The sequence below is a fragment of the Aquarana catesbeiana genome, linkage group LG06, assembly GCF_042186555.1.
Source record: "Aquarana catesbeiana isolate 2022-GZ linkage group LG06, ASM4218655v1, whole genome shotgun sequence".
In the NCBI taxonomy this organism is placed as follows: domain Eukaryota; kingdom Metazoa; phylum Chordata; class Amphibia; order Anura; family Ranidae; genus Aquarana; species Aquarana catesbeiana.
Window position 1 is genome coordinate 45,062,110 of NC_133329.1, and position 23,541 is coordinate 45,085,650.

General features: G+C 40.6%; 1 protein-coding gene across 1 annotated transcript in view; it reads left to right on the top strand.

Moving 5' to 3' along the window:
* Positions 1 to 23,541, top strand: part of LOC141147953 (uncharacterized) — a 483,492-nt gene that overhangs the window by 48,700 nt on the left and 411,251 nt on the right. The window contains exons 4-5 of the mRNA XM_073635113.1: positions 3,308 to 3,577; positions 15,972 to 16,241. Coding sequence (XP_073491214.1) covers positions 3,308 to 3,577; positions 15,972 to 16,241 — 540 coding nt within the window. The remainder of the gene's footprint in view (positions 1 to 3,307; positions 3,578 to 15,971; positions 16,242 to 23,541) is intronic.

Genomic DNA, 23,541 nt, shown 5'->3' on the forward strand with positions numbered 1-23,541 from the left:
CAAAATTGGTGTCCATTTTTCCACACAAATAGAGCTTTCTTTTGGTGGTATTTGATCATCTCTGCGGTTTTTATTTTTTGCGCTATAAACAAAAGAAGAGCGACAATTTAAAAAAAAAAAAACACAATATTTTTTACTTTTTGCTATAATAAATATCCCCAAATATGTATTCTTCTACATATTTTTGGTAAAAAAAAAATCGCAATAAGCGTATATTGATTGGTTTGCACAAAAGTTATAGCGTCTACAAAATACGGGATAGATTTATGGCATTTTTAACATTTTTTATTTATTTATTCTTTTTACTAGTAATGGCGGCGATCTGCGATTTTTTTCGTGACTGCGACATTATGGTGGACAGATCGGACACTTTTGACACATTTTGAGACCACTCACATTTATACAGCGATCAATGCTATAAAATTGCATTGATTACTGTACAAATGTGACAGGCAGTGAAGGGGTTAACCACTAGGGGGACACAAGGGGTTAAATGTTTCCTAGGGGAATGATTCTAACTATAGGGGCGGGGACTCACAAGGGGAGGAGACCAATTGGTGTTCCCCTGTACTGGGAACACAGATCGGTCTCCTCTCACCTGACAGGACGTGGATCTGTGTGTTTACACACACAGATCCACGGTCCGGCCCGGTTAACGGGCAATCGCGGGTGCCCGGCGGACATTGCGGCCACCAGCCACATGCACCGGGTCCTGAGCAACGCGGCGCGCGCCCCCTAGACGGCTGGGAAGCCCAGGACGTCATATGACGGTCGCCCAGGATGGGAGATCCCATCTGCGGCCGTCATATGACTATGGGCAGGTATTGAAGCGGTTAACTGACACTGTCATGTGACGCTGTACCCAAACAAAATTAACGTCCTTTTTTCCCCACTAATAGAGCTTTTTTTTGGTGGTATTTGATCATCTCTGCGGTTTTTATTTTTTTGCGCTATAAACAAAAGAAGAGCAAAATTTTGAAAAAAAAATACAATATTTTGTACTTTTTGCTATAATAAATATCCCCAATTTTTTCTAAAAACAAAAAAATTCTTTCCTCAGTTTAGGCCGATTTGTATTCTTCTACATATTTTTGGTAAAAAAAAAAAAAAAATCACAATAAGTGTATATTGTCGGTTTGCGCAAAGGTTATAATGTCTACAATATAGGGGATAGATTTATGTCATTTTTATAAATTTTTTTTTTTTTTACTAGTGATGGCGGCGATCTGCGAATTTTATCGGGACTGCCACATTATGGCGGACAAATTGGGACAACTGACATTTATACAGCGATCAGTTCTATAAAAATGCACTGATTATTGTGTAAATGTCACTGGCAGGGAAGGGGTTAACACTAGGGGGCGATCAAGGGGTTAACTGTGTTCCCTTCTATGTGTTCTAACTGTGGGGGATGGGACTGACTAGAGGAGATGAGAGATCGCTGTTCCTAGCTATTAGGAACTCACAATCTGTCTCTCCTCTCCTCACAGAACAGGGATTTGTGAGTTTACACGTTCCTGTTCTGCCTCTTCGCGGTTAAAGGGACCGATGTACAGCTATGACGGTTGGCGGGAATGTGCCGACCTGCCCAATATAATGATGGTGGCTGGTCAGCAAGTGGTTAAAGGAATCCTTGGGGCCCCCCAGGTGACCAGAAGCAGTGACCTCATTGAAATATCCCCCTCTATTACTGTTCTGGGGGCAACCCAAAATTGGGATTTTCTTTCACTTTCAGTGATAATGGTAAACAGGACAAATAGAGAGAATCTCCCTAACAGGGGCACAGACAGCAATAAAACCTGGCAGGGGTTCTAATCCTTCTCTACTCTATACAGTACTAAAAAAAAAGTTTTCCTCTAGTTATACATTAAAGTGGAACTTCTCTCTCTCAATCATCATTGTCTATTTTGAATCCTCAGGCTGCTAGTATTAGTAAATAGATAGAGAATTATATTATATTTACTTGTTTTAAACCATTTTTTACATCTCTTCAGTTGTTTCCTGGTTTCCATGTCTAGGAAATGATGTCATCAATCCCAGGAGTCTTCGGGAGAGGGGGAGGGGTTTTCTCAGCTAAGCAAACCGTCCTGTCTGCATGCCTGAGCTAAGGGCAGCTGGATTCCAGGATGTACTTGCTCTATGAATCATCTGCCCTTATTCAAGATGGCCATGGCCAGAAATGAGAGGGGGTGTTTTTCTAAAGGATTTCTTAGCAAAATAAAGCATGGAGTCATGGATGGATGGATGGATGGATGGATGGATGGATGGGGAAATTTGCTTTGAATATTATAAATGAAATAAATAGTGTTTTTGGTTTGTGGTGCTCAGATACAGTGCAGTTCCACTTTAAGTAAATCAACTCCAATGATTTCCATATTTAGGTTTCTATACATTACTGGTGAGAGAACTGATCCAGAAAGACAGAGACTACTCATAATTGGCAATTCTATATTTACATTCCTAAATACGGCATGTCTGGACCACGACTTCAAGTGATTGTAAACGATCACCTTGTAAAACAACCCATTCAGTTTAAAATAGAAATGGAAGGCAAAATATTTGTGTACAGAAATAAAAAACATTATAAATACCTTTTCCCCTCTTTTTCTAAGTGATCACATTCCCTCTGTTCTCATCTGCATAAGAGTTGGTGGGAGGAGAAGCAGCGGCACACTGATCTTCCCAGTGAATGGCTGTGTGTGTGTGTGTGTGGGGGGGTGTCAGGACAAGTCTGATCATTGGAGGAGAGCAGGCTGAGTTCCCAGCAGAGCTAGAGAACTGACCATGGTGTGTTCTCCTGCTTAGTGTGGTCAGTTTTTAATAGGAAAGCAGAGGGACTTTCGGGAACACCGGGGATTTCACACAAAGGAAGCAATACAAAGAGAACAGGAGACTTTCTCATACAAGTACATGGTACAGCAACCACATATCAGGAATATGAAATGTTGGGGTAACAGACATTTTAATTACCACATTCATTTATTTATTTATTTCCTTCTGTGAATTGACTTTAATGTTCCGATCGTTTTGAGTGTTTTGCGGTGAATATGGTAAATCGGCATAGTGAAGTGACAATTTCAGGATCACATGTGATATTTAGAGGGAATTCGTCCGAACACCTAAATACCGCATGTGATGTACTTCAGTGAATGGAGTCCAGTGTGACTTTAGTGTTATATTATAATGGGTTTTGTTCCTAAATATTGGAAATAAAAATAGATTTCTACATTCTTCTGCCAACATATTGAATTGTAGACATCAAGGGAAAATAAATGATTAAAAAAATGTTTATAAATTTATTTTACAGAATTGACAGGAAAGGAGCACTTTGTGGACAAACATTGGGAGGAACTGATATATAGGATCCATCTGATAGATCCAATTCTATATGATCTTATGATAAGGAGTCTGTTGACATCTGAACAGTGTGACAGAATACGGGCCGAACAAACCACACGAGAGAAGATGAGATGGCTGTACTTTTATATCAGAAGGTGGAGTAATACTGACAAGGATATTTTATACATCTTATTAAAGAAATATAACTCCTCAGTGATCGGATATCTGGAAGAGGAAGGTAAGTCTCACCACTATTTCACTATTTTATGTTGCATCTTGCAGCGTGCTCTGCACCTAAATTTACCATGTTGCCAACAGCAACCAATCAGATTGAAAATGAAAGGAAGCCTAGGATTGGTTCTCTTGGTCATGTGATACTGTTTTCTGAAATTATTACATACATTACATGGTCCCTGCAGAGGGCAAAAATCTGCATGCCTGATAGACCCTGCCAAGGAGGGGGTCCAACACGGAGGGTAAGAGTCCACCTTTATCACTTTCTTACTTATTGGAGTCACCGCCAGTGGATTTGCACCATCCTGCACATCTCTCTCCCTTGTCAATCCACTCATAGGGGGATTAGTTGCTGCTGAGCTGTATAGTGGATGGAAGCTTTTTTTCACTGATGAACTTTTTATATTTGAACCCATGGACTGAGTTTGTTCGATTTTCAGATTTTCATGCTATTAATATCATTGTATTTCACATGTACACATTTTTTGTTTCTTCTTTTTATTTGAGTTTTTATGTTTTGCACTTATATATTTTTACCACTCATGGAGTCATTTACTTGCTCTCAGTAGATTGTGGTTTTTACTACTACCCACATGTATTCACATCTATGTGTGTATTTTCATATAATTAGCGCACTTTATTTATTTTTTACTGCTGAATATGTAGAGGCCGATCTGCTGACAGCCTTAAAATGGAATTAAACCCTCCTATCCTTTTTACAGCCAAGGAAACTGCTTCTGTTTGATCTGCAACTGCCATGGTGCTGCACATGTGATCAGTTATGATACCGACCAATTGATGATTTGACAGTTTGGTTGAGGACACAAGCAAATGTGACAGTTACTAATCCCGGCATTCCAGGAATGTAACTGTTTTTTGAAACCATTAAATTCAAGGGTTTATGATTTACTGCTGCTCAGGGATTCTGGGCTTCAGCAAAATGGCCGCCTCCACTAAGAAGAAACAGGAGCAATGTTGGAGCCATTTAAAGCAAACACTCATTATGGTTGCATAATTATTAATGTAGAATGTATGTTCCTTGCTAAAGATCATTATATTTATCACATTGTTATGGGTAAAGTTCCACTTTATGTCACTTGTAGAAATGATTTCTCTTCAAACAGGACATTTACTGTTGTGATTGAGATCCATTTCTCTCTGGCTACAAGATTTACTTACTTTGACTTATAGGCAGGGAAGGATTAGGAAACTTTGACTCTGGGAGCAAACTCAAACAATGATCCCCTTTCATGGTATGGACAGATTTCTGTGGGATAAGGAAAGTGTCCCATGTGAAGAGTGACCTAGTCCTACATTGATTGGTGGGCATTGTGAAATGTTCCCATAGGACATAGTTTATTGTGAAAGACCTCATCTCTTCTCCAGCATTGGCTTACTTTGTGGCTCTCAGCATTTAGTCATATGATAGTTCAGAGCCGCAAAAAGATATCAGAGACCTCCCTGATATTCTGACAGGTAAATATTCAATAATTACTGATAGGGATATTGGCTATTAGGGAACTGCCTCACTTTTACAGCCCCATTATAGGAGCAAAATCTGTAAAGTTTTTATCTTCTTACTTGAATTGGTAGTAAACACAGCTGGGACATTTGTACCTTCAGGTATGCTTATAATAAAGCTTACCTGTAGATACAAGGAATATCTCCTAAATGTGCACCGATTAGGAGACATTCTCTGTTTCTGCAGCCGGTAACGTCACCAGCGCATGCGCTCTGAAGGGACGCCATATTTGTGCCAACCCTTCAGAGCTCTGTGCCATGGCCATGACTACCACCTGCATGGGAGTGATGTCATTGCGGCTCAACCATTCAGACGGCCAGAGCCTGAAAACTCGGAAGGAAGACCATGTGAAGATGGAAACCCTGTCATGTCAGTGGTGACAGCAGACCGCTGGAGGATTTCATTCTAAGGTAAGTATATCACAATGAAAAACCAACCAGTGCAGCGTTATGAAAGAAACCATTAATCTAGTACATAAGATCCTATTCATAAAAACATGTGCATAAGATCCTCAAAAATATATAGACACAGAAAATAGCAAATATAAGTGTATAATCAATCACTAAAACAAAAGTACATAATTAAATATACATGATATCAAGTGTCTGTGGTAGTGAGCCCCTGTAGATCGCCAACTCGGGGTTCCCCAGGGCGTGGGGTCTTTTCACATGTGCAGCATCATGGCAGTTGTGGATTAAACAGAGACCAAGATGGCAGCTTCCTTGGCTGAAAATGATAGGGGGGTTTACTTCCACTTTAATGCATAGAATGCGTTAGGATAAAACACCTTCTGCCTTTACAACTCCTTTAATCTCAGGGCCCTTGGATGGTTTGACAGTTTGGTTGAGAGCACAACCAATTGGAGTGTTACATTTCTGGCATGTGTTTTATGGATGGGTTTACTTCCGATTTAAGATAAAAAGCCTTCTGTGTGCAGCAGCCCTCAGCCCCCCTAATACTTACCTGAGCCCATCTCTAACCAGCGATGTTGGAGGAGTGTCTCGGCTGCCTGAGACTCCTCTCCTCATTGGCTGAGACGGCAGCATGCGCCATCGGCTCCCGCTGCTATCAATCAAATTCAGTGAGCCAATGAGAGAGAGAGGGCGGGGCCAGGACACAGCTCCATGTCTGAATGGACACAGGGAGCTGTGATTTTGGCTCAGGTGCCCCCATAGCAAGCTGCTTCCTGTGGGGGCACTCAACAGGAGGGAGGGGCCAGGAGTGCTGAAGAGGGACTCGGGCCACTCTGTGCAAAACCAAATCCACAGAGCAGGTAAGTTTAACATGTTTTCTATTTACAAAAAAAACCACAGAAGACTTTACAATCACTTTAAGTGGCACAGATTTCATTAGTTTAGGGTGTGGATAAGAAATAAAAGGTCCCATGTCTAGATCCACACATTCTGGGGTCCTATTTATTCCAGTCATACAAACCATCTCATGTAACCTGTAATACTTTCTCCTATTGATCTCTATGAGGATGTATTTTCCAGGTCACAAGGATTAGCATATGATCGGACTATCACAGCTCTCATGGGGTCTAACAATGTAAAATTCAGTGAACTCTCAGACTTTGCCATGGCTTGGTGCAATTGTTGATCATGGGCTAATCTCATAGTTACTGCTTCCTTGTGTGACAAAATAATGTAAATTACACCATATACTGTAAATAGCGCACACATACACAAAAAAAGGTTGTTTTTCAAATCTTGCAAGGCTACTTAAAAACACCCGCTCTTAATAAGTAAATATGAGATTTTGAGAAGTGGGAATTATATTTTATTTTATGAACAGTGTAGGACCCACTGAAAATGGGGTACTTTGACTTACATGTATTTTAGACATCCCCAAAAAGACTTGCAGCTGTAATTGCAGTGAAAGGCGGTTCCAGAAAGTATTGACTCGGGGGGGGGGGGGGCTATACAAATGCCCCCCCACACTTTTCACATATTTATTTGTAAAACATTTTGAAAACCATTTATCATTTTCCTCCCACTTCACAATTATGTGCCACTTTGTGTTGGTCTATCACATAAAATCCCAATAAAATACATTTACGGTTGTTAGTTGTAACATGACAAAATGTGGAAAATTTCAAGGGGTATGAATACTTTTTCAAGGCACTTTAAATAGTGCAAACGCATATATATATATCACACCAATACATGAAATCCAGAAAAATGTAAATATAATGACTAAATATATATGACCAATATTTCAAAAAATACAAAAAAAACAAATCATATGTAATGCCCCGTACACACAGTCGGACTTTGTTTGGACATTCCGACAACAAAATCCTAGGATTTTTTCCGACGGATGTTGGCTCAAACTTATTTTGCATACACACGGTCACACAAAGTTGTCGGAAAATCCGATCTTTCTGAACGCGGTGACGTAAAACACGTACGTCAGGACTATAAACGGGGCAGTAGCCAATAGCTTTCATCTCTTTATGTATTCTGAGCATGCGTGGCACTTTGTGCGTCGGATTTGTGTACACACGATCGGAAATTCTGTCAACGGATTTTGTTGTTGGAAAATTTTATAGCCTGCTCTCAAACTTTGTGTGTCGGAAATTCCGATGGAAAATGTGTGATGGAGCCTACACACCGTCGGAATTTCCGACAACAAAGTCCTATCACACATTTTCCGTCAGAAAATCCGACCGTGTGTATGGGGCATAAAACTGTCCATGCATATAAAAATATATTGTGAATCCAAAAGGTAGAAGAAATATAGAAAAAATGTAATATATAAATATTTAGTGTATCCAAAAAAATTAATTCATAAGTACCATACACCAGTGGTCCCCAAACTTTTTGGCACCGGGGATCGGCATTGTAGAAGAAAATTGTGGGGGGTTGTATGCGGGTTTTGCGCGCAATTTTTCGGGGAAATGACAGGTGTTAGCGCTTCATTCATCATGCCACCATGGTTTATATGGTGTCAGGATGATTGAAGCGCATTATTTCTATTATTACATTGTAATATAGAATGAAACAGTTCAACTCACCATAAAGCAGAATCTGCCACCAGATGTGGATTGTCACTGCAGTGGTGGCAGCACAGGCATGTGCATTAGTTTAGAGGCAGGTCTGGAGTGGTGGGTTCCAAGTGAGAAAGAACAGCGGTGATGGGGGCGAGTGGTGGGAGATGATGTCATCTCTCTGGTCGCCCGCTGGCGTCGCTGCCGCACATCAGACAGTGCGGCCTTAGCGGCCCGGATGCAAACAGGCCAAGGCCCGGTAGCGGACCATGGCTTGGGGGTTGGGGACCCCTGCCATACACCATACGGTGATTGTACAACTCCGAATTAGTGAATCTCTTCTCCAAAAAGTGATGTTATGACACACACACCTCCGTACCCTTCACCCCAACTCAAGGGTGTCCTCTCACCATCTGAATAGGACTTTGTTATGCTAGAGGAGGTCACAAGAACTTATATTAATAATATAAGAGGGTACTGTTCTACATAACCTTTCTGTCCCCCTTGAACACCATGACACGTTGCGCCAATAGGCTTTCTCAAAGGCGATTTGGAATTTTTCACATATGATTTGTTTTTTAGTATTTTTTTAAATATTGGTCATATATATTTTGTCACTACATTCAAATTTTCATATTCTGGATTTCTGGAGTGATATATATATATATATATATATATATATATATATATATATATATATATATATATATATATATATATATATAAATATATATATGCATTTGCACTATTTATATATTTGCACTATTATGCGGTTCATGACATCCTTTTAGTTTATGTATTATTAGATTAACCTCCCTGGCGGTATGATTATTTCGGATTTTAGGTGCTGAAAGCGGTACAATTATTTTGCATGGAAATTTGGCGTTTTATATTGTAGGTCTGTAAATCTTAACAATAACACACTTAAATCTGTCCAAACCAGAGTCTAGTAGATATCCCGGGTATGATAAAGTTTGAAACACAAAAACATAAATTATAATATAATAAATAAAAATAAATAATTACAAAAAATTTAAAAAAATAGTAATAAAATAAATTTCCCCACAATTCACTATCGCTCAATTCTGCAAGTGTTCTAATTTACTATCGCTGTTTTCTAGCTGGTCTAAAGCCACTTTTGACGTAAAGGGACACTTTTTGGTTGCTATGGACAATCCCCAGTTTCCAGGCAGAAAGAACAGTGTATATCATGTAAAACTGCATGCAGGGCATGGGCCAAAGCACTGGGGACAAAAGGGATGTGAAATCATTTCATACAGTACTGTAATCTGTAAGATTACAGTACTGTATGTGTTATGATTTTGACATTTTTTTGAATTTGCCGCCAGGCTCCGCCCCCATGCTCGCAGGGAACGGAGCCTGGCACGGAGAGGCTTCAGAGGAGGACGGAGCCCTCGGACACTGCGGGGGACATCGCAGGATCCCGGGGACAAGGTAAGTAACGCTGCCCCAGGATCCCGCAATGCGATCCCGAGTGTGGCTCGGGGTTACCGCTAATGGTACTGAATTTTAACCCCGAGCCACACTCGGGAAAACCGCCAGGGAGGCTACCGGTCCTATTGAATGTTATAATTTATGATTGAGTAGCACTACATCACTTTTAGGATGATATATTATATTGCATTAGCACATATTGGTAAGTGCACTTTTGATGTTGGCAGCTTCTGTTTTATTTATTTGTATTTTACATATATGTATGTTTTATGAGGTGTATCAGAGGTGTTATTGAGGTTGATTAGTGTGGAAGGTTTTATTTATTTATAATAACCAAAATAACCACAAGATGACAGTATATTACATAACTATACAAAGGCCAAATAAACAATGGCTAAGGAAATGAACTGAAAGAGGGGTTCCAGCCGCAATATATTTTTTTTTTTAAAGTCAGCAGTTGCAAACACTGTAGCTGCTGACTTTTAATAAGGACACTTTCCTGTCCAGTGAGCCCGCGATGTCGACCCCCCGAGGCCAATCTGTCCATCGAATCGGCCACGGGCACCTCCATCTTAACGAAGGGAAACAGGCAGTGGAGCCTTGTGGCTTCACTGCCCGTTTCCTACTGCGCATGCGCGAGTCACGCAACGCTTTGTGAATGGCCCTGTGGTTTTCTGGGACACACACAGTTCCCAGAAGGCAACAGGGCCACTTGCCGAAGAGGAGGAAGCGCTGCGGAATAGGAAGAGGCAGATTAGGAAAACTAAATTTTTTTTTCAAATGTTTTTTTTTAATTTTTTAAAGATTTTTGATGCAATTTTTTATTTTAGGGGTGGCCTTCCACTTTAAATGTAAATTCTCATAATAAAGTGTACCTGCACAAAGAAGTAAATTGGTTTAAACCTTAGAAATCTGCCAACTCACTAAGTCAGTGCGCTCCCTGCAGCAGATGTATAATACAAAAGAACAACAATGACTGGAATATCAGTCACAGGGAAGCTGCTTTCTCAGGACACAGGAGGTTTATCATAAGCAACTCAATGAAATCAAGTAAATACAAAATATCTTTATAGATGTCAAATATTGAATGAAAATTGTATAAAAAATGATACACATATACAAATACCTTTCTTCTCTAACTTTGTCTTTTTTATTGGTGGAAGAAGGGTGTTTATATATGTGTGTGTGAGATTTTTATACTATTCTCATTTAATATTTGACAATTGGAAAGCTATTTTGTATTTACCTAAAGTTTAACTAAAGGAAAAACCTTATTTTAGTTTTGGATAAAGTGAAGAGATATCAGAACACCTATTAGTTTTTTACTGCTGTCTGTCCCCATTAGGGAGATTCCTCCTCTCTATTTGTCCTGTTTACCGTGAAAGTAAAAGAAAATCCCAAATTTTAGGTTGTCCCCAGAAAAGTTATAGAGGGGAATGTTTGACCATTCTTCCAGAAGCACATTTGTGAGGTCAGGCACTGATGTTGGACGAGGTTGGACTGGTGCTCAGTCATGTTGGAACAGGAAGGGGCCATCCCCAAACTGTTCCCTCAAAGTTGGGAGCATGAAATTGTCCAAAATGTCTTGGTATGCTGACGCCTTAAGAGTTCCCTTTATTGGAAATAAGGGGCCAAGCCCAACCCCTGAAAAACAACCCCACACCATAATCCCCCCTCCACCAAATGATTTGTACCAGTGCACAAAGCAAGGTCCATAAAGACATGGATGAGCGAGTTTGGGCTGGATGGCCTGCACAGAGTCCTGATCTCAAACTGATAAAACACCTTTGGGATGAATTAGAGCGAAGAGCCAGGCCTTCTCATCCAACATCAGTACCTGACCTCACAAGTGCGCTTCTGGAAGGATAATCAAACATTCCCATAGATACTTCTAAACCTTGTGGACAGCCTTCCCAGAAAACTTGAAGCTGTTATATCTGCAAAGGGTGGGCCAACTCAATATTGAACCCTACGGACTAAGACTGGGATGTCATTAAAGTTCATATGTGTGTAAAGGCAGGTGTCCCAATACTTTTGGTAATATAGTGTATGTTCTAACAAGGGAGAAGACCATTGTGATTTGTATGTACATTGTGTTATGTTTGCAGTGATTGGGAGGTTTGCAGTAAATGATGGATATTCTTGTATATTCACAAAAAAGTCTCTAAAAATCTGGTGAAATGACAGGAAAAAAATTGATTTCACTACATGTAATGGGGTGGATTTACTAAAGGCACATAGACTGAGGACTTTACAAGTGAAGTTGCTCCAGAGCTTAGTAAATGAGGGGAAGATCTGCTGAGTTCCATTATCCAATCATGTTCAAGCAAAAATGCAGTTTTTTTCCTTGCATGTTATTGGGTATTCTTTGTAAAGTGAAGCTTTACCTCATTTACTAATCTCTGGAGCAACTTGTAAAGTGCACAGTCTGTTTGCCTTAACCTCCCTGGCGGTATTCCCGAGTCTGGCTCGGGTTGGATTTTTTATACCAAAAGCGGTATCCCCGATCCAGACTCGGGCTTGCATCGCAGGATCCAGGAAGAGTATACTTACCTTGTCCCCTGGATCCTGCGATGTCTCCCCGCTGTGATCGGCGAGCCGCTGTGTCTCGCTCGATTCACAGTGCCGAGCTCCGTTCCCTGCGAGCGTTGCAACGCACGGGGACGGAGTTCGGCGGTAGATTCAAAAGTGAAACACACAGTATAGATACAGCATACTGTAATCTTACAGATTACAGTACTGTATCAAATAACTACACATCCCCTTTGTCCCTAGTGGTCTGCCCAGTGTCCTGCATGCAGTTTTATATATATAAAACTGTTCTTTCTGCCAGGAAACTGGAGATTGTCCATAGCAACCAAAACTGTCTCTTTACATCAAAAGTGGTTTTAGAGCAGCTAGAAAAAAGTGATAATAAATTAGAATCACTTGCAGAATTGAGCGATAGTGATTTGTGGGGAAATCCGTCATCAAACACTAAAAGTAACGAAAGCTAAAATTCTGCAACTGAGCAAATTTCAGTGTTTTTGATTTGATTACATTATTATATATTTTTTATTATTATTATATTATTATTTGTTATAATTATTTATAGTTATTTATTATATTATAATTTTTTATTTCGTTTTTCAAACTTTATCATACCCGGGATGTCTACTAGACTCTTGTTTGGACAGATTTAAGTGAACTATTCCTAAGAATTACAGGCCTACAATATAAAACGCCAAATTTCTGTGCAAAATAATTGTACCGCTTTCAGCACCTAAAATCAGAAATGATCATACCGCCAGGGAGGTTAAAGTAGAACTATAGGCACAACTCATTTTTTCTTCATTTACATCAAGTAGAGGATGGTTCATAACTCCCGTCAGTTTTTTTCCTGTGTCCCATTGAGGAGATTTCTCTTCACTTTCTGTGCCATAGCCAAACAGAAAGTGAGAGGAAATCCCTGCAAATTAACCACTTCAGCCCCGGAAGATTTGGCTGCTCAATGACCGGGCCAAAAGAAGAGCGACAATTTTGAAAAAAAAAAATACAATATTTTGTATTTTTTGCTATAATAAATATCCCCAATTTTTCTAAAAACTAATTCTCTCCTCAGTTTAGCCACTTCCCTGCCCGCCTATAGTCAAATGACGTCCACAGATGGGATCTCCCATCCTGGGTGGACGTCATATGACGGCCTCGGGTTCCCGGCCGCCTAGGGGGCGCACGCGCACTGCAGGAGGCGCGCGCACACCTGCCACGTTGCTCGGGACCCGGTGCATGTGCCTGGCGGCCGCGATGTCCGCCGGGCACCTGCGATTGCCCGTTAACCGTGCAGGACCGTGGATCTGTGTGTGTGTGTAAACACAGAGATCCACGTCCTGTCAGCTCAGAGGAGAGCGATCTGTGTTCCCAGAACAGTGGAACACTGATCGGTCTCCTCCTCTTGTACGTCCCCGCCCCCTACAGTTAGAAGCATTCCCTAGGAAACACATTTAACCCCTCCGCGCCCCCTAGTGGTTAACCCCTTCACTGCCTGTCACATTTACACAGTAATCAATGCAATTTTATAGCATTGATCGCTGTATAAATGTGAATGGTCCCAAAAATGTGTCAAAAGTGTCCGACCGCGCAATTGTCGTTTAAAATGCGACAGCGCTGAAAACTAAAAATTGGTCTGGGAAGGAGGGGGGTGCAAAGGCCCTGTATTGAACCGGTTAGACCAATTTGTATTCTTCTACATATTTTTGATAAAAAAAAAAAAAATCGCTATTAGTGTATATTGATTGGTTTGCGCAAAGGTTATAGTGTCTACAAAATAGGGGATAGATTTATAGCATTTTTATTATTTTTTTTTTACTAGTAATGGTGGTAATCTGTGAATTTTATCGGGACTGCAACATTATGGATGACAAATTGAACACACTTTTGGGACCATTAACATTTATTCAGCGATCAGTGCTATAAAAATGCACTGATTACTGTATAAATGTCACTGTCAGGGAAGGGGTTAACTGTGTTACCTGTGTGTGTTCTAACTGTGGGGGATGGGATTGACTAGAGGAGATGAGAGATCGCTGTTCCCAGCTCATAAGAACTCACGATCTGCCTCTCCTCTCCTCTCCTCACAGAACAGGGATTTGTGAGTTTACACGTTCCTGTTCTGCCTCTTGTGCCCGCGATCACGCTTAAAGGGACCGACGTACAGCTACGACAGTTGGCGGGAATGTGCCGACCTGCCCAATATAATGATGGCGGCTGGTCAGCAAGTGGTTAAAGGAATCCTTGGGGCCCCCCAGATCACCAGAAGCAGTGACCTCATTGAAATATCCCCCTCTATTACTGTTCTGGGACAACCCAAAATTTGGGATTTTCTTTCACTTTCAGTGATAATGGTAAACAGGACAAATAGAGAGAATCTCCCTAACAGGGGCACAGACAGCAATAAAACCTGACAGGGGTTCTGATCCTTCTCTACTCTATCCAGTACTAAAAAAAAGAGTTTTCTTCTAGTTATACATTAAAGTGGAACTTCACTCTCTCAATCATCATTGTCTATTTTGAATCCTCAGGCTGCTAGTATTAGTAAATAGATAGAGAATTATATTATATTTACTTGTTTTAAACCATTTTTTACATCTCTTCAGTTGTTTCCTGGTTTCCATGTCTAGGAAATGATGTCATCAATCCCAGGAGTCTTCAGGAGAGGGGGAGGGGTTTTCTCAGCTCAGCAAACCATCATGTCTGCATGCCTGAGCTAAGGGCAAATGGATTCCAGGATGTAATTGCTCTATGAATCATCTGCCTTTATTCAAGGTGGCCACAGCCAGAAATGAGAGGGGGATGTTTTTCTAGGGGATTTCTCAGCAAAATAAAACATGGAGACATGGAGACATGGATGGATGGATGGATGGATGGGGGAGTTTGCTTTGAATATTATCAATGAAATAAATAGTGTTTTTGGTTTGTGGAGCTCAGATACAGTGCAGTTCCACTTTAAGTAAATCAACTCCAATGATTTCCATATTTAGGTTTCTATACATTACTGGTGAGAGAACTGATCCAAAAAGGCAGAGACTACTCATAATTGGCAATTCTATATTTACATTCCTAAATACGGCATGTCTGGACCACGACTTCAAGTGATTGTAAACGATCACCTTGTAAAACAACCCATTCAGTTTAAAATAGAAATGGAAGGCAAAATATTTGTGTACAGAAATAAAAAAACATTATAAATACCTTTTCACCTCTTTTTCTAAGTGATCACATTCCCTCTGTTCTCATCTGCATAAGAGTTGGGGGGAGGAGAAGCAGCGGCACACTGATCTTCCCAGTGAATGGCTGTGTAGCGGGGAGGTGCCAGGACAACTCTGATCATTGGAGGAGAACAGGCTGAGTTCCCAGCAGAGCTAGAGAACTGACCATGGTGTGTTCTCCTGCTTATAGTGGTCAGTTTTTAATAGGAAAGCAGAGGGACTGTCGGGAACACCGGGGATTTCACACAAAGGAAGCAATACAAAGAGAACAGGAGACTCTCATACAAGTACATGGTACAGCAACCACATATCAGGAATATGAAATGTTGGGGTAACAGACATTTTAATTACCACATTCATTTATTTATTTATTTCCTTCTGTGAATTGACTTTAATTTTCCGATCGTTTTGAGTGTTTTGCGGTGAATATGGTAAATCGGCATAGTGAAGTGACAATTTCAGGATCACATGTGATATTTGGGGGGAATTCGTCCGAACACCTAAATACCGCATGTGATGTACTTCAGTGAATGGAGTCCAGTGTGACTTTAGTGTTATATTATAATGGGTTTTGTTCCTAAATATTGGAAATAAAAATAGATTTCTACATTCTTCTGCCAAAATATTGAATTGTAGACATCAAGGGAAAACAAATGATTAAAAAAATGTTTATAAATTTATTTTACAGAATGGACAGGAATAAGGCACTTTGTGGACAGACATCGGTTTGAACTGATATATAGGATCCATCTGATAGATCCAATTCTAGATGATCTTATGACAAGGAGTCTGTTGACATCTGAACAGTGTGACACAATACGGGCCGAACCAACCACAAAAGGGAAGATGAGAAGGCTGATTTCTTATATCAGAGAGTGGAGTAATACTGACAAGCATATTTTATATAACTTATTAAAGAAATATAACCCCTCAGTGATCGGATATCTGGAAGAGGAAGGTAAGTCTCACCACTATTTCACTATTTTATGTTGCGTCTTGCAGCGTGCTCTGCACCTAAATTTATCATGTTGCCAACAGCAACCAATCAGATTGAAAATGAAAGGAAGCCTAGGATTGGTTCTCTTGGTCATGTGATACTGTTTGCTGAAATTATTATTACAGTTTAAAGTGGTGTTCCGGCCGAAATTATACTTTTTAAATAAAAATACCTCTATAATACACAAGCTTAATGTATTCTAGTAAAGTTAGTCTGTAAACTAAGGTCTGTTTTGTTAGTTTATAGCAGTAGTTTGTTATTTTATAAACTTACAGCAGGCCGTGGCCATCTTAAGTGTGGGCATGTGAAGTCAGACTGTATTTCTTCCTGGATCTCATCCTTGCAGATCTCGCACATGCTCAGTGCAGCACAAGCAGTGTAATAGGTTTCAGGTCAGGTTTCCATAGCAACGGCAGTTTCAGAGGAAGTTGCCGCCCCTTCCCAGAAGGCATTGCAAACAGGAAATGATGCGATGGGCCGCGGCCAGGGAGGAGGAAGTGAAAAATGAATACAGCAGATATATAGTAGGTGCTGAGAAAAAAAATAAAAAAATATCCAATTCGTTTACAGTGCACAGTTTAGTGAGGGATGCTGAAGAGTTGTAAAAGTGGGTGGAACTCCACTTTAATGATTTGTACCAACTGACATATCACACAAGGCCTGGTAAAAAGGAACTTTAGTCAGAAAATGAAGTCCTGCTAGATGACATCATACCGGCCCCTTTTACAGGTATAGATTGTAAAACAATAAATATAAGTGTCTATACAGTACTGTGTAACATCCAGTAATATACGGTCTCACCCTGCTGCACATGCTCAGTTGTTGTCTATTTATTAGGCACTGCTGAATATGTAGAGGCCGATCTGCTGACAGCCTTAAAATGGAATTAAACCCTCCTAATCTTTTTACAGCCAAGGAAGCTGCTTCTGTTTGATCTGTAACTGCCATGGTGCTGCACATGTGATCAGTTATGATATCTACCATTTGATGGTTTGACAGTTTGGTTGAGGACACAAGCAAATGTGACAGTTACTAATCCCGGCATTCCAGGAATGTAACTGTTTTTTGAAACCATTAAATAAAAGGGTTTATGATTTACTGCTGCTCAGGGACTTTGGGCTTCAGCAAAATGGCCGCCTCCACTAAGAAGAAACAGGAGCAATGTTGGAGGCAATTTAAAGCAAACACTCATTATGGTTGCATAATTATTAATGTGGAATGTATGTTCCTTGCTAAAGAACATTATATTTTATCACATTGTTATGGGTAAAGTTCCATTTTATGTCACTTGTAGAAATAAGTTCTCTTCAACAGGACATTTGCTGTTGTGATTGAGATCCATCTCTCTCTGGCTACAAGATTTACTTACTTTGACTTATAGGCAGGGAAGGATTAGGAAACTTTGACTCTGGGAGAAAACTCCAACAGCGATCCCCTTTCATGGTATGGACAGATTTCTGTGGGATAAGGAAAGTGTACCATGTGAAGAGTGACCTAGTCCTACATTGATTGGTGGACATTGTGAAATGTTCCCATAGGACGTAGTTTATTGTGAAAGACCTTATCTCTTCTCCAGCATTGGCTTACTTTGTGGCTCTCAGCATTTAGTCATATGATAGTTCAGAGCCGCAAAAAGATATCAGAGACCTCCCTGCCATTCTGACAGGTAAAGATTCAATAATTACTGATAGGGATATTGGCTATTAGGGAACTGCCTCACTTTTACAGCCCCATTATAGGAGCAAAATCTGTAAAGTTTTTATCTTCTTACTTGAATTGGTAGTAAACACAGCTGGGACATTTGTACCTTCAGGTATGCTTATAATAAAGCTTACCTGTAGATACAAGGAATATCTCCTAAATGTGCACCGATTAGGAGATAATCTCAGTTTCTGCAGCTGGTAACGTCACCAGCGCATGCGCTCTGAAGGGACGGCATACTCGTGCCAACCCTTCAGAGCTCTGTGCCACGGCCGTGACTCCCACCCGCATGCACGGGAGTGATGTCATTGCAGCTCGGCCATTCAGACGGCCAGAGCCTGAAAACTCGGAAGGAAGACCATGTGAAGATGGAAACCCTGTCATGTCAGTGGTGACAGCAGACCGCTGGAGGACTTCATTCTAAGGTAAGTATATCACAATGAAAAACCAACCAGTGCAGCGTTATGAAAGAAACCATTAATCTAGTACATAAGATCCTATTCATAAAACCATGTGCATAAGATCCTCAAAAATATATAGAAACAGAAAATAGCAAATATAAGTGTGTAATCAATCACTAAAACAAAAGTACATAATTAAATATACATGATATCAAGTGTCTGTGGTAGTGAGCCCCTGTAGATCGCCAACTCGGGGTTCCCCAGGGCGTGGGGTCTTTTCACATGTGCTGCATCATGGCAGTTGTGGATTAAACAGAGACCAAGATGGCAGCTTCCTTGGCTGAAAATGATAGGGGGGTTTACTTCCACTTTAATGCATAGAATGCGTTAGGATAAAACACCTTCTGCCTTTACAACTCCTTTAATCTCAGGGCCCTTGGATGGTTTGACAGTTTGGTTGAGAGCACAACCAATTGGAGTGTTACATTTCCGGCACGTGTTTTATGGATGGGTTTACTTCCGCTTTAAGATAAAAAGCCTTCTGTGTGCAGCAGCCCTCAGCCCCCCTAATACTTACCTGAGCCCATCTCTAACCAGCGATGTTAGAGGAGTGTCTCGGCTGCCTGAGACTCCTCTCCTCATTGGCTGAGACGGCAGCGTGGTGTCATTGGCTCCCGCTGCTATCAATCAAATTCAGTGAGCCAATGAGAGAGAGAGGGCGGGGCCAGGTCACAGCTCCATGTCTGAATGTTTTCTGTTTAAAAAAAAAACACACAAGACTTTACAATCACTTTAAGTGGCACAGATTTCATTAGTTTAGGGTTTGGATAAGAAATAAAGGGTCCCATGTCCAGACCCACACATTCTGGGATCTTATTTATTCCAGTTATACAAACCATCTCATGTAACCTGCAATACTTTCTCCTATTGATCTCTATGAGGAGGTATTTTCCAGGTCACGAGGATTAGCATATGATCGGACTATCACAGCTCTCACGGGGTCTAACAATGTAAAATTCAGTGAACTCTCTGACTTTGCCATGGCTTGGTGCAATTGTTGATCATGGGTTAATCTCATAGTTACTGCTTCCTTGTGTGACAAAATACCAATGTACATTGCACCATATACTGTAAATAGTGCAAATACACATATATATATATCACACCAATACATGAAATCCAGAAAAATGCGAATATAGTGACTAAATATATATGACCAATATTTCAAAAAATACAAAAAAAACAAATCATATGTAAAACTGTCCATGCATATAAAAATATATTGTGAATCCAAAAGGTAGAAGAAATATAGAAAAAATGTAATATATAAATATTTAGTGTATCCAAAAAAATTAATTCATAAGTACCATACACCAGTGGTCCCCAAACTTTTTGGCAGCAGGGACCGGCATTGTGGAAGAAAATTGTGAAGGGGGGGGCAGGGGGTATGCGGGTTTTGCGCGCAATTTTTCGGGGAAATGACAGGTGTTAGCGCTTCATTCATCATGCCACCATGGTTTATATGGTGTCAGGATGATTGAAGCGCATTATTTCTATTATTACATTGTAATATAGAATGAAACAGTTCAACTCACCATAAAGCAGAATCTGCCACCAGATGTGGATTGTCACTGCAGTGGTGGCAGCACAGGCATGTGCATTAGTTTAGAGGCAGATCTGGAGTGGTGGGTTCCAAGTGAGAAAGAACAGCGGTGATGGGGGCGAGTGGTGGGAGATGATGTCATCTCTCTGGTCGCCCGCCGGCGTCGCTGCCACACATCAGACAGTGCAGCCTTAGCGGCCCGGACGCAAACAGGCCAAGGCCCGGTAGCGGACCATGGCTTGGGGGTTGGGGACCCCTGCCATACACCATACACTGATTGTGCAACTCCCAATTAGTGAATCTCTTCTCCGAAAAAGTGATGTTATGACACACACACCTCCGTACACTTCACCCCAACTCAAGGGTGTCCTCTCATCATCTGAATAGGACTTTGTTATGCTAGAGGAGGTCACAAGCGCTTATATTAATAATATAAGAGGGTACTGTTCTACTCAACCTTTCTGTCCCCCTTGATCCCCATGACACGTTGCACCAATAGGCTTTCTCAAAGGCGATTTGGAATTTTTCACATATGATTTGTTTTTTAGTATTTTTTTAAATATTGGTCATATATATTTTGTCACTACATTCAAATTTTCATATTCTGGATTTCTGGAGTGATATATATATATGCATTTGCACTATTTATATATTTGCACTATTATGCGGTTCATGACATCCTTTTAGTTTATGTATTATTAGATTAACGGTCCTATTGAATGTTATGATTTACGATTGGGTAGTGCTACATCACTTTTAGGATTATATATTATATTGCATTAGCACATATTGGTAAGTGCACTTTTGATGTTGGCAGCTTCTGTTTTATTTATTTGTATTTTACATGTATGTATTTTTTATGAGGTGTATCAGAGGTGTTATTGAGGTTGATTAGTGCAGAAGGTTTTATTTATTTATAATAACCAAAATAACCACAAGATGGCAGTATATATTACCCAACTATACAAAGGCCAAATAAACAATGGCTAAGGAAATGAACTGAAAGAGGGGTTCCGGCCGCAATATTTTTTTTTTTTTTAAAGTCAGCAGTTGCAAACACTGTAGCTGCTGACTTTTAATAAGGACACTTACCTGTCCAGTGAGCCCGCGATGTCGGCCCCCCCGAGGCCGATCCGTCCATCGAATCGGCCACGGGCACCTCCATCTTAACGAAGGGAAACAGGCAGTGGAGCCTTGTGGCTTCACTGCCCGTTTCCTACTGCGCATGCGCGAGTCGCGCAGCACTTTGTGAATGGCCCGTGGTTTTCTGGGACACACACAGTTCCCAGAAGGCAACGGGGCCACTTGCCGAAGAGGAGGAAGTGCTGCGGAATAGGAAGAGGCAGATTAGGAAGACTAATTTTTTTTTTTTTCAAATTTTTTTTTTTTAAGATTTTTGATGCAATTTTTTATTTTAGGGGTGGCCTTCCACTTTAAATGTAAATTCTCATAATAAAGTGTACCTGCACAAAGAAGTAAATTGGTTTAAACCTTAGAAATCTGCCAACTCACTAAGTCAGTGCGCTCCCTGCAGCAGATGTATAATACAAAAGAACAACAATGACTGGAATATCAGTCACAGGGAAGCTGCTTTCTCAGGACACAGGAGGTTTATCATAAGCAACTCAATGAAATCAAGTAAATACAAAATATCTTTATAGATGTCAAATATTGAATGAAAATAGTATAAAAAATTATACACATATACAAATACCTTTCTACAATTTTGTCTTTTTTATTTGTGGAAGAAGGGTATTGATAAATATATATGTGTGTGAGATTTTTATACTATTCTCATTTAATATTTGACAATTAGAAAGATATATTGTATTTACCTAAAGTTTAACTAAAGGAAACAATGTTATTTTAGTTTTGGATAGGGTGGAGAGGTATCAGAACACCTATTTGTTTTTTTACTGCAGTCTGCCCCCATTAGGGAGATTCCCCCTCTCTATTTGTCCTGTTTACCATTATAATTGAAAGTGAAAGAAAATCCCAAATTTTAAGTTGTCCCCAGAAAAGTTATAGAGGGGAAATGTTTGACCATTCTTCCAGAAGCACATTTGTGAGGTCAGGCACTGATGTTGAACGAGGTTGGACTGGTGAGCAGTCATGTTGGAACAGGAAGGGGCCATCCCCAAACTGTTCCCACAAAGTTAAATTGTCCAAAATGTCTTTTATGTTGACGCCTTAAGAGTTCCCTTCACTGGAAATAAGGGGCCAAGCCCAACCTCTGAAACAACTCCACACCATAATCCCCCCTCCATCAAATGATTTGGACCAGTGCACAAAGCAAGGTCCATAAAGACATGGATGAGCGAGTTTTTGGTGAATGCACTTGACTGCCCTGCACAGAGTCCTGACCTCAACCCAATAGAACACCTTTGGGATGAATTAGAGTGAAGAGCCAGGCCTTCTCATCCAACTTCAGTGCCTGACCTCACAAATGCTCTTCTGGAAGAATGATCTAACATTCCCATAGACACATTACTAAACCTTGCGGACAGCCTTCCCAGAAGAGTTGAAGCTGTTATAGCTGCAAAGGGTGGGCCAACTCAATATTGAACTCTACGGACTAAGACTGGGATGTCATTAAAGTTCATATGTGTGTAAAGACAGGCGTACTTTTGGTAATTTAGTGTATGTTCTAATAAGGGAGAAGACCATTGTGATTTGTATGTACATTGTGTTATGTTTACAGTGATTGGGAGTTTTGCAGTAAATGATGGATATTCTTGTATATTCACAAAAAAGTCTCTAAAAATCTGTCGAAATGACAGAAAATAAATTGATATATTTCACTACATGTAATGGGATGGATTTACTAAAGGCACATAGACTGAGGACTTTACAAGTGAAGTTGCTCCAGAGCTTAGTAAATGATAGTAAATGATAGTAAAGAACCTCTCCCTCTCCTCCGGCACCTTTCCTTCCCCACTCAAACATGCACTGGTTACCCCCATACTCAAAAAACCCTCACTAGACCCCACCTGTTTGAATAACTTAAGACCCATCTCCCTGCTCCCATTTGCCTCCAAGCTCATCGAACACCTTGTCCATAACCAAATGAGTCGCTACCTCACGGACAACAACCTTCTCGACCCCCTACAGTCTGGCTTCCGCCCACAACATTCTACTGAAACTGCCCTACTAAAACTTACCAATGACCTAATAACTGCCAAAATCAATGGCCATTACTTCATACTCATACTTTTAGACCTCTCTGCTGCCTTTGACACAGTTGACCACCTGCCCCCCCTCAGCAAATTACACTCCCTTGGCCACCGTGATTCTGCATTATCCTGGTTCTCCTCCTACCTATCTCAGCGCACTTTCAGTGTCACTTACAACTCCATCTCCTCCGCTCCTCTACCTCTTTCTGTTGGGGTACCCCAAGGCTCCGTCCTTGGGCCCCTCCTATTCTCGCTCTATATCACTTCCCTGGGCCAGTTGATAACCTCTCATGGCTTCCAATACCACCTCTATGCCGACGACACCCAGATCTATCTCTCCACTCCTCAACTCACCCCCTCGATCTCCTCACGGATCTCAAACT